At 43.8% G+C, this 12,926-nt stretch overlaps 1 protein-coding gene across 1 annotated transcript in view; it reads left to right on the plus strand.

Moving 5' to 3' along the window:
• The window catches only part of Pcsk2 (proprotein convertase subtilisin/kexin type 2), a 316,714-nt gene that overhangs the window by 167,848 nt on the left and 135,940 nt on the right, over positions 1-12,926 (plus strand). Inside the window, exon 5 of the mRNA XM_004668723.2 lies at positions 841-878. Coding sequence (XP_004668780.1) covers positions 841-878 — 38 coding nt within the window. The remainder of the gene's footprint in view (positions 1-840; positions 879-12,926) is intronic.

Consider the following 12,926-nt stretch of genomic DNA (forward strand, 5'->3'; position numbering starts at 1 on the left):
ACACCAGTGGGAGCTGCCAAGACACTATGGCACTGCAGATCCACATGAGAGCTGTTCAACTGCCCTTGATGTTCTACAATGTCTTCTGAGGTCTAAGAGTCTGACAGTAGTCAGTAGCACTCAGAGGTCATCATTCTCCCTTTGAAATGACTCCTGGACACAAGGACAGGCCCCAGTGCAGGAGCAAGCACAGGTTTCCAACTAAGGGAATTGGAGTCTTGGGCTTCCCCAAAAGACACATTCTGAAGAGACAAGCATCATCTCCCTACTGGCAACACCTCACTATAAATGTCTGCCTCCTCCTAATGGCTTTTCTCGCCCAGGCATGTGCCTCTTATTTTCATGCTGGAGTGGGCTCTCCTAATCCATTGCTCTCTGTGCCCTGTTAAATAATCATTGCTTTTCCTCCCTGGGGCCAGCATCATTTCAGAAGAAATGCCAGTTAGTGCTTCAGAAATGTCAGGATTTCTACAAATATTTTTCAGATCACTGCTGTGATGAGCCATCCATCTCACAGTCACTAAGCCCCTCAGTGCTGACATTTATGAGGAAACGCCATCCGTGGGCCCCAAGCTCTAATTGGCTTCACTGCTCTGCGGTGTGTCTGGGATCAGCTGTCTCTCTGCCAAGCAAGTGGTACAGCCCTCCTTCACACAGAAGGGAAAGATAAGGCAGAGAACACGCGAGATGAGTGCTTTCTCCCTTCCCCCAACCCTCACTCCCAACCTCAAGTCTCCTGCATCAGCCCTGTAAAGAAAACTAGTATGTTTTTGAGCAGCTTCCCTGAGGATACAGTGGTAGGCATTAACCTTCCCTTCCTGTGCTGTTATCTTTCCCCAGGGATTGACTATCTCCACCCAGACCTCGCCTCAAACTATGTGAGTATGAGCTAAAATTGAATGGTGGGGTGGGAGTGCATGCTTTTAAGTGCTGTGCTGCCCCCGGTTATTAGCAACACACTCTACTTCATGCATATGTATGCCCGCACAGGAGCAAGCATGCACACGCACATGAGCACATGTACACACAGAGAACTGCATGCCCACAAGAATACACGTACTCAGACATGGGTGTGCATACAGGAGCACACACACACAAACATACATGCAGCCATGTACATACATGCACTCATATGTGCTGGGACATTCCATCCTATTAGAGCCACATCTTACACATGGGGCCTACCAGCAGGCAAATGGGTAGCTTTGTGCAAAGGAAAGAAAGAAAACCGAAGTTTGCAAGAGGAGAGTACCAAGAAAGTAGGTGCAGGGAGGGGGGAGAGGAGAGCAACTTGGCAAGGCTTGAATCAGTCTGGCTAACAATGCCGAAGTAAAGGGGAAGTGAGCCATTTGGGTTCTTGATGGACAAAATTAAAGGCAAAAAACCAAAAGCTGCAAAATATGAAACTTAAAAGAATTAACTTTTGGGACAATTTTCACTGCTAATTACCACTTCATTCTGGCATACCACACATAGAGCCTCCCTGCATTTGGGATCCCTTGACAAATAAGAATTGTCAACAAAGAGTCACAGAGCACCTTTAATCCCAGCACTTGGAAGGCACAGGTAGGAAAATCACTGTAAGCTCAAAGCCACTTTGAGACTACATAGTGAATTCCAGGTCAGCCTGGGCTAGAGTGAGACCCTATCCTGAAAAGAGAGAGAGTCATAGCATGTTCTACTTGTTAGAACCTTGCACTCTGTTTTTTGGCCCATCTAATCAAATGCTACTTTGCTGATGAAGCCTACAAGCCCTTGACACGAAATCAATTCCTTTTTTCCAACATCAGGGAGTACAGTATGAAAGCATTAGTGAGCTCACCCAAAGCTTCCATGCTTCCCCAACAATCGCCAATTCTAAGTATTAAAAAAAAGTCAACTTAGTAACTAAAGAGACTTCCATTTAGAGCAAGGGTTTAACAAGAAAAATTCTTTGGAGATCCTTTGCCCTAGAAGGTGTTTATACCATTGAATAAAGAAAGTGGGGGTTTTTCATAGGTTTGGTGTCCCGGGCATCAGGAAACAGGGAAAGGACTTTTTTCTATTTGCTGCACAGGTCTTAGCAACCTGGAAGCATGAAAATTGAACTGCACACTATTTTAATGTTTCAAAAAAAAGTGTGAAATGACCACTGGCACAGTCCAGTCAGTGTGGCCCTAGAAAGGAATGACAGAATTAAACCAAAGCTTTATTCCAAGCAATGAGAGCCTAAGGCTATGGAGAAGACAGTACTAAAGTGCCTGTGAGTGGCCTGTCCCAGCAGTCCTGTGAGTAGCATCTCCTCCCCTGTCTCCAGGGCCACCTGCCTCGCTGCCAATATCAGTGTGTGTACTTGACTGGTCACTCACTTTCTTGAAATCCCAGTCTCTTGACTTTGACTATGTCCTCTAGTGCCTCCTCCTTTCTCTGTATCCTCTCTAACTTCAGGGACCACAGATGTGGCTGAAAGGTGGACAGAAAAACATCCTTGGTATGTTTTCTGTAAGACTCTGATAGCTCCGGGCCTCCCCTCTCAGTGGCCTGGGAGGGTTGTTATCTCGCAAAGCAGTACAGTCCAGCCTAGGAGAGCTTCCTGCTCTGGCGAAGACACTGGTATTTCCTATTATTTCCCCCTCCTCCAGTACCCAACACCTCCAGAGCTGCCATAGGGGCTTCACTTTTCCAAAACAACATTGCTCTGTCTTACCACTTAGAGGACCCCAAGGTGAGGTGCTCCCCATTAACTGAAAAAATGATGGCATCACCTGCTGCACACACAGTTTGGCTCTGTATCTATGGATACTGTGGATACTGTGAATGACCTTCACATTCTTCCCTTCACTGCCCCACCCAGGAGTTTCTTAACTGTCCACTTCCCATACCAGTTGCCAGGTTAAAAAGAGATCCTAATTTGCATGAGGAAAACCCTCAGGGCTCTGATGAGCTACAGGTGCAATGCTAGTGTGATCCATCTGTCCCAACTATCATCTCAACTGGAAACTTAAATACCACAAGAGAAACAGACCAGCAATGTCACCAAGACCTCAACAGCTCTGTAGCTTCTGAGTGCTAAGTTCTTTTCCCTTCATTTCCTTTCCAAAACAACTTTTTCTGAAAAATAAGTTTATATTCATTGTCAAAAATTGGGGAAAGTCCCCCAGGTCTCACGTTAGCCAGATGCACAAGGGGGTGCACGCATCTGGAGTTCTTTTGCAGAGGCTGGAAGCCCTGGCGTGCCCATTCCTTCTCTCTCCCTCTATCTGTCTTTCTCTCTGTGTCTGTCACTCTCAAATAAATAAATAAATAATTTTAAAAAATTTAAAAAAAAAATTGGGGAAAGTCAAGATCTTATCACTGAAGCAGACCTAAAATGAACCCAACATGGCTCAGGGAAATTTGCAGAAGAGGGGGGTGGAAAGAATGTCAGAGCCACACGTTGGGTCATGATACACAGAGACATTTCTTCCTACCCATAACTGATGGCTAACCCCACAATGCAAGACCCATATACCCCAACAAGGAGGGTCCCTGCGGAGGGGGGAGGACAGGGAGAAGGCTAACAATGGTACCAACTTGACTGTATTCACTGAGTACAAAACTAATTTTTAAAAAAGGGGTGAAGCATAAAACAAATTCAAAATCATCCATAATGCTATCATTTTTAATATTTTGGACTATATATATATATATATGTAAAATATATATTATAATAATAGTATATTATAATAATATATAATATATCTTATGAAACTGTTACACATCTATTAGTCATACATCTACTTGATATATCATAAACATTTTCATATTATTGAATAGATTCAGTATTATAAAGGCTGTGCACTTGCCTTACACTGCAATGTAAACATCCCAGTCCACAATGTTGGATAATTAACATGTTTCCAGTGGGCATCTAGGTTTAGGAGGAAGTAAGACAGATGGGGATATGAATAGCAACCGGGCTCCATAGCCTTCTCGGGAGAGCTGAAAGAAGTGAAAATGTTTATTTTGAAAACAAAGAAAATGTGAAAGACAGATTAACTATGTCTTTAAATACTTAAAAATCCACTGTGGAATGAAGTATTTCACTTACTCAGTAATTTCTCTCAAAAACAATCCCACCAATAGGTAGAAACTGAAGAAGGGAGACTTTCAGTTCACTTCAAGAGAGAACTTTCTTGTGATTGAGGCTAATAAATGGGAATCATGAATTCTCCATTTCTGAAAATGTGGAGGGTTATAGAAGTTAACTTCTTGTTGCTAAGACAAAACACCCAACCAGGAGAAGCTTACAGGAGGGAAAGTTTTATTTTGTCCTACAGTGGCAAAGGAAAGTTTCATCAGGGCAAGAAAATAATGGCAGAGCAGGCAGCTGGGCACCACACTTCGTAATAGTAGCTGGGAGGAAGCAGCCTGAGTAAGGAAGCTATGAACACCCAGTAGGGCTAGACCAACAACCTTAAGGCCCACCCCCTGTGACACACCTCTTCCAGCAAGGCTCCACCTCCCAAAGGCTCTAAGGGCTGGAGAGCAAGCAGGAGGCCCAGTCACAAACACCTGAGGCTATGGAGACATTCCACCTTCAAACAGCTACCAGGGTGGGTGGGAATGTTACTGGGGAGACAATGTCTACACTAACTTTAACCTAGGTAGTATCTAATAATTACAGAGAAAATATGAGCTCCGTATAAAGTTATACATCTTGATAATTCCAACCAGAGCAAGGTCTGAGCCCTTAACATTTACCAAACACTAGGAACTCTACAAAGAGTGATTAACTATCTGCACATGGCTGTGATGATTCCAGCCTCTTAGCATGGGTGAGAAAGCCAAATATCCAACTAACTCATACTTAATTCCTCAGCAGAGAGTCCAAACTGACTAGTTTTCAGAATTCATGGTATCTCTCTCATCCTATGGAACATTAAGATTGTAGCTACTAACCAAGTTTGTCGTTTTCACTCTTTTAAATGGGACAGTGAGAGAGAGAGTGTGTGTGTGAGAGACAGAATTGGCACGCCATAGCCTCCACCCACTGCAATGGAAATCCAGACACGTGCACCCCCTTGTGTGCATGTGCAACCTTTCACACCTGTGTCACTGTGCTTCTGGCTCAGGTGGAACCAGGAGAGTCGAACATTAGTCCTTAGGCTTCACAGGCATGCACCTTAACCACTAAGCCATCTCTCCAGCCCTGTCCTCTTCACTTCTAACTAAAAACTTTACACAGTCTTTAGTGGAATGAGAGTGGCAAGTGGAGTAGATGTGTCAAGGAGAACAATGGAATCAGCAGACAATGATAGGTTTGAAAATTGTGTGAGTCAATAATGAGCAAGCAACATGACACCTTGTTAAGTGATTTAATGGCTTAGATGTGATGAGCTAGCCCAACAGCTCCCTAGACAAAAGCACTTTGTGGAGGTGTCTGAGGTTCCCCAGAAGTTAATCACTCTTTGTAGGCTTCCCCAGAAGCAGACCCTGAAACAGATGCTTGGGCTAAAGTAGTTTATTTGGGATCCCAGAAAGCAGAGATAGAAAAGAGGAAAGTTAGAATGAAATTAAATTAGAATTAAATGAAAACCAGAAGACAGCCATGATCAGTGCACCATCAAACAAAGTACCCCCTTCAGGATGGTGGGACTGAATCCCACTAAGGAAACATAGAAGATGGGGTAGGATGCATGTGCCAGAGCCATCTCACCTAGCATGGAACATCTCCCCTGGCATGGTACATCTTACCTGGCATGGCCCCAGGGGAAGTTCATGGTGCAGCACTTCTGTCTTTCCCTCCAGGGGAACATCCTTTGGCAAAGGGACATGGGCAAGCAGCTGGGATTCACTGGGTATCCGGTTAAAGGGATATGTGGCTGGGAGATATCTTGGAAATCTCTTAAAAATAAATAGGTCTATGCTGGGTGGGGGAGACTCTTTCTCATTACTGATTTATTTTCAACTAGAAGTGAAAATTCTATCCATGGCTCTCCAGAAAAATTTCTTCATAATCAACCCAAGCAAAATATTTTCCAAAGTAGATTTTCTTTCAAAGTTTACTTATTCAGTATATTAAAAGAGAAAGATCAAAGTATGCCCATAGGTCAGGGTTCTTCCCATTAAATTGAAAATTAAAGTACTTTAAAAACTGCAAATCAATACATAAGTGTAAGTTGTTCATGTTCCTTTATTTCAACAAATCTACACTGAGGTTGTTGAGTGCATAGCAAAGGATAATAACAGCCACTTGTATTATTATGCCATTGTTCCGCGATTGAATTCAATCTCAAGGATATGGTACCACTGATAAGTGTTCACCAATCCAAAATAACTAGAATTCTTTTTCCATACAAATCTCACTAACATGAAATGAGTATTGGCCAAAACACTCTTAGACCAAGTCAAAGTCAGAGCCTCCTTTGGTGGTTTGATTCAGGTGTCCCCCATAAACTTACGTGTTCTGAGTGCTAGGTCCCCAGCTGGTGGCAATTGGGGAACTGGATCCTCCCGGAAGTGGTGTATTATTAGGGGTAAGCTTAAGGGTGTTGTAGCCGCTTCCCCTTGCCAGTGTTTGGCACACTCTCCTGCTGCCATTGTCCACCTGATGTTGGCCAAGAGGTGTTGTCCACCCTCTGCTCATGCCATCATTTTCCCCTGCCATCATGGAGCATCCCTTGAAGTCTGTAAGCCAAAATAAACCCTGACTTCCCACAAGCTGCTCCTGGTCAGGTGCTTTCTGCCAGCAATGCAAACCTGACTGCGACACCTCCTTTGCTTGCCTTGCCTGGACAGCTCCTCTAGCTCCGCACAATCCCTGCGTTACAGCCACCATGCGCAAGTATCATAGGAAGAAACACAACTACAGCACAGGCATGCTGCTCGGGTAGCCGCAAGTCAATAGAGACACAAGCAGAGAGTGTCTTACACACACATGGATGGCAGGCAGATGGGGGAGAGAGTCATCTCTAGGATTTGTGGCTTGCGGCCCATTGATGATCACAGACTCATGTTTGCAGCACTGGTTCAAGCCTTGGGTAGAGCTGAGTCTGTGGAGAGAAGGGCACTTCTTCAGGAGCACATAGAGGTGGAGGAAGTGGCACCTTTCAGAGAATGGAAGCCAGTGGGGCAAAGCATCTCAGATTTGCTTCATGGGCCAGTGTGACTGAAACCATAAAGATAAAGGTATGACTGGTGGGTCCATGAAACCTGAGGAGGGGAGCTGAAAAGATTTCTCCATGGTTAAAGGTATTTGCTTACAAAGCCTACCGGCCCAGGTTCAATTCTCCTGCCACTCACATAAAGCCAGAAGTACATTTGCTTGCAGTGACAAGAGACTTTGACACACACAAGCTCGTGCCTGCACAAATAAGTAAGTAAAGTTTTTTAAAATACCTCAGGAGGGTCTTGCAGGTTGGAATTTTCTCAAGGCAGACTGTGAGCCAAGGATTTGAAAGCAAATATAGTCAGTTCTCTGTACCTGTGGGTTCCAACTGAATTTGTGCAGTGTTTCTTTTAGTTATTTCATTAAGTATATTTATCCTCAAAATAATATAGCATTATGTAACATCTATTTACATTGTATTGTGTTGGAATAATCATCTAGAGGTGGATTAAAATATACAGGAGATGGACATAGATTATATATAAATTCTGCACCATTTTTCTATAAGAGACTTGTACATCTGTGAACTAATTTCTGTTTCCTGGGATGGAAATGAATTTCCATATCCTGGAGCCCATTCCCTCCCCCATAGATCCCAGACTGCACTTCATCTAACAGATGCCAGGAAGTTCCAGAAGGGAGAAGTAAGAACAAAAGAGAGAGAGGCCAAGGAAGGGTTCTGTCCTAAGCAGATTGTCACTGTGGACAAAGGCCACTTAATTCCACTAAAGAACTCCAAGAAGCAGTACAGACAGAGAGCCTGCTCAGCATTCTCCACCAACTCCCATCAATCATTATTTGAGGCTGCTGCCCAGGCTCTGGGCTACAGGAAAGAAAGGGCATTCCTGGGTCTTCTGGTCTGCCCTGTAGTCAAGAGTACCCCACAAGCAGAGTCTTCAAAGTGTTACATATGCTGATGGTTAGAAATTGGCCAGTAAGCAAAGGTGAGGTAATAATGGAAATTGAGTCAAATCTCAGAGTGACTCCTGGTTCCCTACTTAGTTGTGCAGCCTTACACTATATATTAAACCTCTTTGGACTTTCATGTCTTCATTTGTGCAATGGACACAATGAAAGCATGGCCAGGTATGTTGGCATTGCCAGGAATTATTGAGACAATATGTGTATCAGGCCTGGCATACAGTAGATACTCAATAAACTTTCATGTCCTTCTCTAAAGAGTTCAGATTGCAACTCTGCGCTTTCAGGTTATGCTGATGAAGAAGAAACACAGTTGTGTCTCAGGAAAGAAGTGCAATTGCCAGCCTGATTCCCAGTGAATTCAGTTATCAAACAAGAAAAGTAAAACATCGGCCAGCTGACCCAGGCTAGGCACAAGATTGTAAGGCTTGGAATGTGAAGGGCAAAACAGACGATATCAAAATAAATCTCAAAGGCTCTGAAAATGAGTTTCCAAGAAAAGACAAGGCAAAGGGTAAGAGAAGACTCCTTGTCTCTGAGCAGGGTTGAAACAAAGGAGATGTACAGAGGAAATACAATTCCTGATCCACTTCCTTGTCTTGGTCACAGATCCTTGAACTAAGGAGATACTCATGGAATGTCAGAGGGGAGGGCTAATCCCCAAGGCAGGTAAAGTGGTTGTAAAGCAGTAATTTCTCCAGATGAGGTTTCTTCCAGGCAGAGAGCTAACCTGGTCATGACCTTCTAATGCTGATGGCAGAGGAATAAGAGGGCACATGTGTTCACATCCCTTGCTGTTTCCAGGTCCTGAATGACTAGTGCTGAAGAACTGAGCTGATGCTGGGGCGAATCCACAGAACTAGGAGACTCCAGGCTATTTCTTCTGCACAGGAGCCCAGGAGCAGCAGCTTGCACAATTTTTTATTAGTACAGCTCTGTCAGAGGGTTCATGCAGAGTTTATGCAGATAATGGCTTATACAAAACAAAGTAGCCAGCACCTTCCCTATCTCAGAAGCAGGAGACATCTTTGGGTAACTTGAGTCTATAGATGAATGTTAGGCCTCCCAAACAACTGGAGAGCAGACACCACAAACACTGTTCCCAGCATTCCAGCTCAGGCACAGGTGTCCTTCTTCTCAAAACAGTGTCGGGAGAATCGCAAAGTGTTCTGCAAACAGAATTCAACAGGCTAAAAACCACTTACACACATGGGAATACACAGTGGTACTGATAGCCAAGGCTCTGAAATGGCACACTGACACCCTGCATTATTGTATACTATGTATTCTTTCCAGTACATATAGATATGATAAACTAAAATCTAGAGTAGGCACAATAAGAGATTAATAGTAACTAATACTAAATTATCAATAATGAAATAAATGATAAGAAAAGCAATGATACTGTTATAAAAGTTATATGATTGTGATCTCTGTCTGAAGATACTGAACATTCCTTGTGATAACGTGAGGTGATACAATGTGACAGAGTGGGAAGTTGTGATGTGGACAGTGTGATATGGCATTGAGTCCTTAGATAAGAGTTACTTAAACAAAGGCACCTGCAGCAGCCAATCTGATAAGCCAGGTGATTGTTTAGTGTACCTAATGTGCACGTAGCTTATACAGTGGGGATACACTGAACAAACAGATGGTTTATATTCTGGGTAAGAAGGTGCCAAATTTCATCCTGCGACTCAAAAGGACATAATTTATGAGCTGTATATTTCTGTAATTTTCTAGTGAATATTCTCAGATTGTGGTTGAGCATGGGTAACCGAAACCATAGAAAGCAAAACCATATATCGAGAGGATTAGCTCACAAAACCAGGAAAATTAGAGACACAGAAAGTAGAGCTGCCTCTGCCCTAAAGCCTCAAGCACTGCAGCCCAAACTTGCCACAGAACCACAGTAAGAAGTGGAGCTGGGCTGGAGAGATGTCTCAGCAGTTAAGGCACCTACCTGCAAAGCCTAATGACCCAAGTCTGATTCCCCAGTACCCACATTAAGCCAGATACACAAAGTGGTGCAAGCACCTGGAGTCCATTTGTGGCAGCTAGATTCCCTGGTGCATCTTTTCTCCCCCTCTCTCTCTCTCGCTCTCTCTCTCTCTCTCTCCATGTGTGTGTACTTTCAAATAAATAAAAAGAGGTAGAGCTGCCTCCCTACAGCCCAACACCAGTCGGACCCTAACTGACATTAGAAACAAGCAAGGCCAGCAAAAGTATCCAACCTCAACCACCAGACTCCCAGCTGAACTGTAAATGCCCAAGCAACATAAATGCTTATTGATATTTGCTGTTGACACACTGCCATTTTGTGTAGTAACAATTATAGTTATTCATGCAAGACCTCCCCAGTCCTCCCATATAGTACATATGATGCCCACCCAATTTAAGGAACATATACAAGCAGGGGCTATGTCCCTGCATTAGTTACTTAGTCCTTTGACCAAATACAGGACAGAAGCAACTTTAGAAAGATAGATTAGGGTTCAGAGATACATAAAGTCGACCATGGAGGGCGAGGCATATCACATGACAGTGAAGCATCTCGTGGCTGGGACCACAGAGGCATGAGGTAGCAGCTCATTTCATGGTGCTGACCAGGCAGCAGAGAGAGCTCAGCTGAAGCAAGAGCCTTACAGTCTAGTCTGTTTGCCAGCTAAGCCCCATGTCCAAAAGTTTTCAGAAATCCCCAAAACAGCACCACCAGCTGGTGAACCAAGTGTTCAGCATGTGACCTGTAGAGTCCACTTCAAGTCCAAACATAAGAGTTTCATAAACCCTCCTAAGTTACAACATCATGTCAAAAGTGCATTTAGCACATCTGACTTAGCGAACACCAGAGCTGGGCCCAGACTTCCTGAAGCACATCCATGCCACTTGTTTTGCAGACAGTTGAGCAAAATCATCCAACACAACGCCTATTTCGTAAAATAAAGTGTTGAAATGTCATGTAATTTATTGAAGATTTAATGCCTAAATCCAAAAATATCCTTGATATCACAGCATACTGCTGAGTATCTGTGGTTTTCCTTACGATCTTGAGGCAGACAGGGAGCTGCAGTCCACTGCTACTGCCGGACATCACCAGAGATGACCCTACTGCACACCCCTGGACCAGGAAAGAACCCAAATACATCAGTTCCATTCTCACTGCCGTGAACAAACACCTGGCCAAAGGCAACTTAGAGAAAGAAGGACTTTATTTTCTGCTTACAGTTCCAGAGGGTAGAATCCGTCATGTCAGGGAAAGCACCTCAGAGGCAGAAAGTCTTACATCACATTGCAATATAGGAAGTAGAGAATAAACAGAGACAGATAGACAGACAGAAACAGCAAGCAAGGCTGGACTATAAAACCTTAAGGCACATGCCTTTAATCCCAGCACTCGGGAGGCAGGGGTAGGAGGATCACTGTGAATTCAAGGTCACCCTGAAACTCCAGAATGAATTCCAGATCAGCCTGGGCTATAGTGAGACCCTACCTCAAAAAAAAAAAAAAAAAAAAGCCTTAAGGCAGATGTCCTGGGTAACCCTATCTGAAATCATTGCCAGGAGTTATGTGGGAGTAGAATTTTAAGATCTATCTGATTGAGGTTCTAGGAGAAGTGGGTAGGGGCTGGCAGCCTATGTGCCTAAATAGCACTGAATCAGCTGTGTTCTCATTGCTGTGAAAAAATACCTGACCAGGAGCAACTTATAGAAGGAAAGGGTTTACTTTTTGCTTACAGTTTCAATGGGAGGTTGGATGATGGGCAGGCAGAGAGGCAGGAGCAGGTGCTGGCTGGTCACATCTCCACATGGGAAGGCATAAGGAAAGAATTAACAAGAAGGCCAGGCTACAAAACCTCAAGGCCCACTCCTAGTGACCTACTTCCTTCAGCAAGACCTATGTATGGGGGGCTGTTTATTAGAAAGGCATTAACCCTTCAACTTGGGTAGCTCTTTGCCTCCAGCTGTGCTTTGTGTAGCCTTTCTCATGCACCAGTTCCATCCTGAGCCTACAGCTTTTCTTGGCAGATGCCCCATGGTCTTGGCATCTCCATTGCAACTTAGGGTTGACCTTAATGGATTTAGCAGTGACCTCACAGGACCTCTTTTAGGGCACTCCAGTCCTGCCTCACATTGTTTAGTCTCAGAATCTCTATGGAACCATAGTAAAATACTCCATGACTCATGACCCTCTCCATATCACATCTTTCATTCTTCCAAAACTGGTGCCAAGTGGGCAAAGTAGCCAAGTTTCTGTCAGATCAAGATGAAGTCTGGCCCCCAAGAACACAGCTATGGCAGCCTGTGAAAGCTGACCTTGAAGAACAAAGACCTCCTTCAACATTTTTCCTTCAGCCTTTTTCTTTCAAAATAATTTGCATTATTTTTATCTTGAGCCTTCAATACATTTAGTCCTGCCTGTGGGGCACCCTTTCCATTGTCCCAGTGCAGAGCAGTAGATTTCTTTTTGATGATGGTCAGATCTTTAACAATTACAGCTAAATTGACCACAGTCTCTTTGCCTGGGATTTTAAACTTGTTCACATCTCTTTCCATGCTAAATTTCACATCTATCAAATCTTTTTGCGCTGCATTTTGCTTTCTTTCACTATAGATATGAATGAGAGCAGCTAAGAGAAGCCATGTCACAAACTCAATGTATTCTGCCTTGACATTTGCTCTGCCAAGCACGTTAGTCCTCTGTTTTTAAATTCTGCTTCACTTGAGTTCTCAGGACAGAGGCAAAATGCAGCCAGTTTCTTGGACAGAATATTATACAAACTGCCTCTAACCCGGTTCCCAACAGAATCCTTATTTAAATGTCATGAGCTAAGTCTCTACAGTCCACATTTTCCTTGGTCTTCTGGTCCTCCAAACTC

Source organism: Jaculus jaculus, chromosome 8 (genome assembly GCF_020740685.1).
Source record: "Jaculus jaculus isolate mJacJac1 chromosome 8, mJacJac1.mat.Y.cur, whole genome shotgun sequence".
Lineage (NCBI taxonomy): Eukaryota > Metazoa > Chordata > Mammalia > Rodentia > Dipodidae > Jaculus > Jaculus jaculus.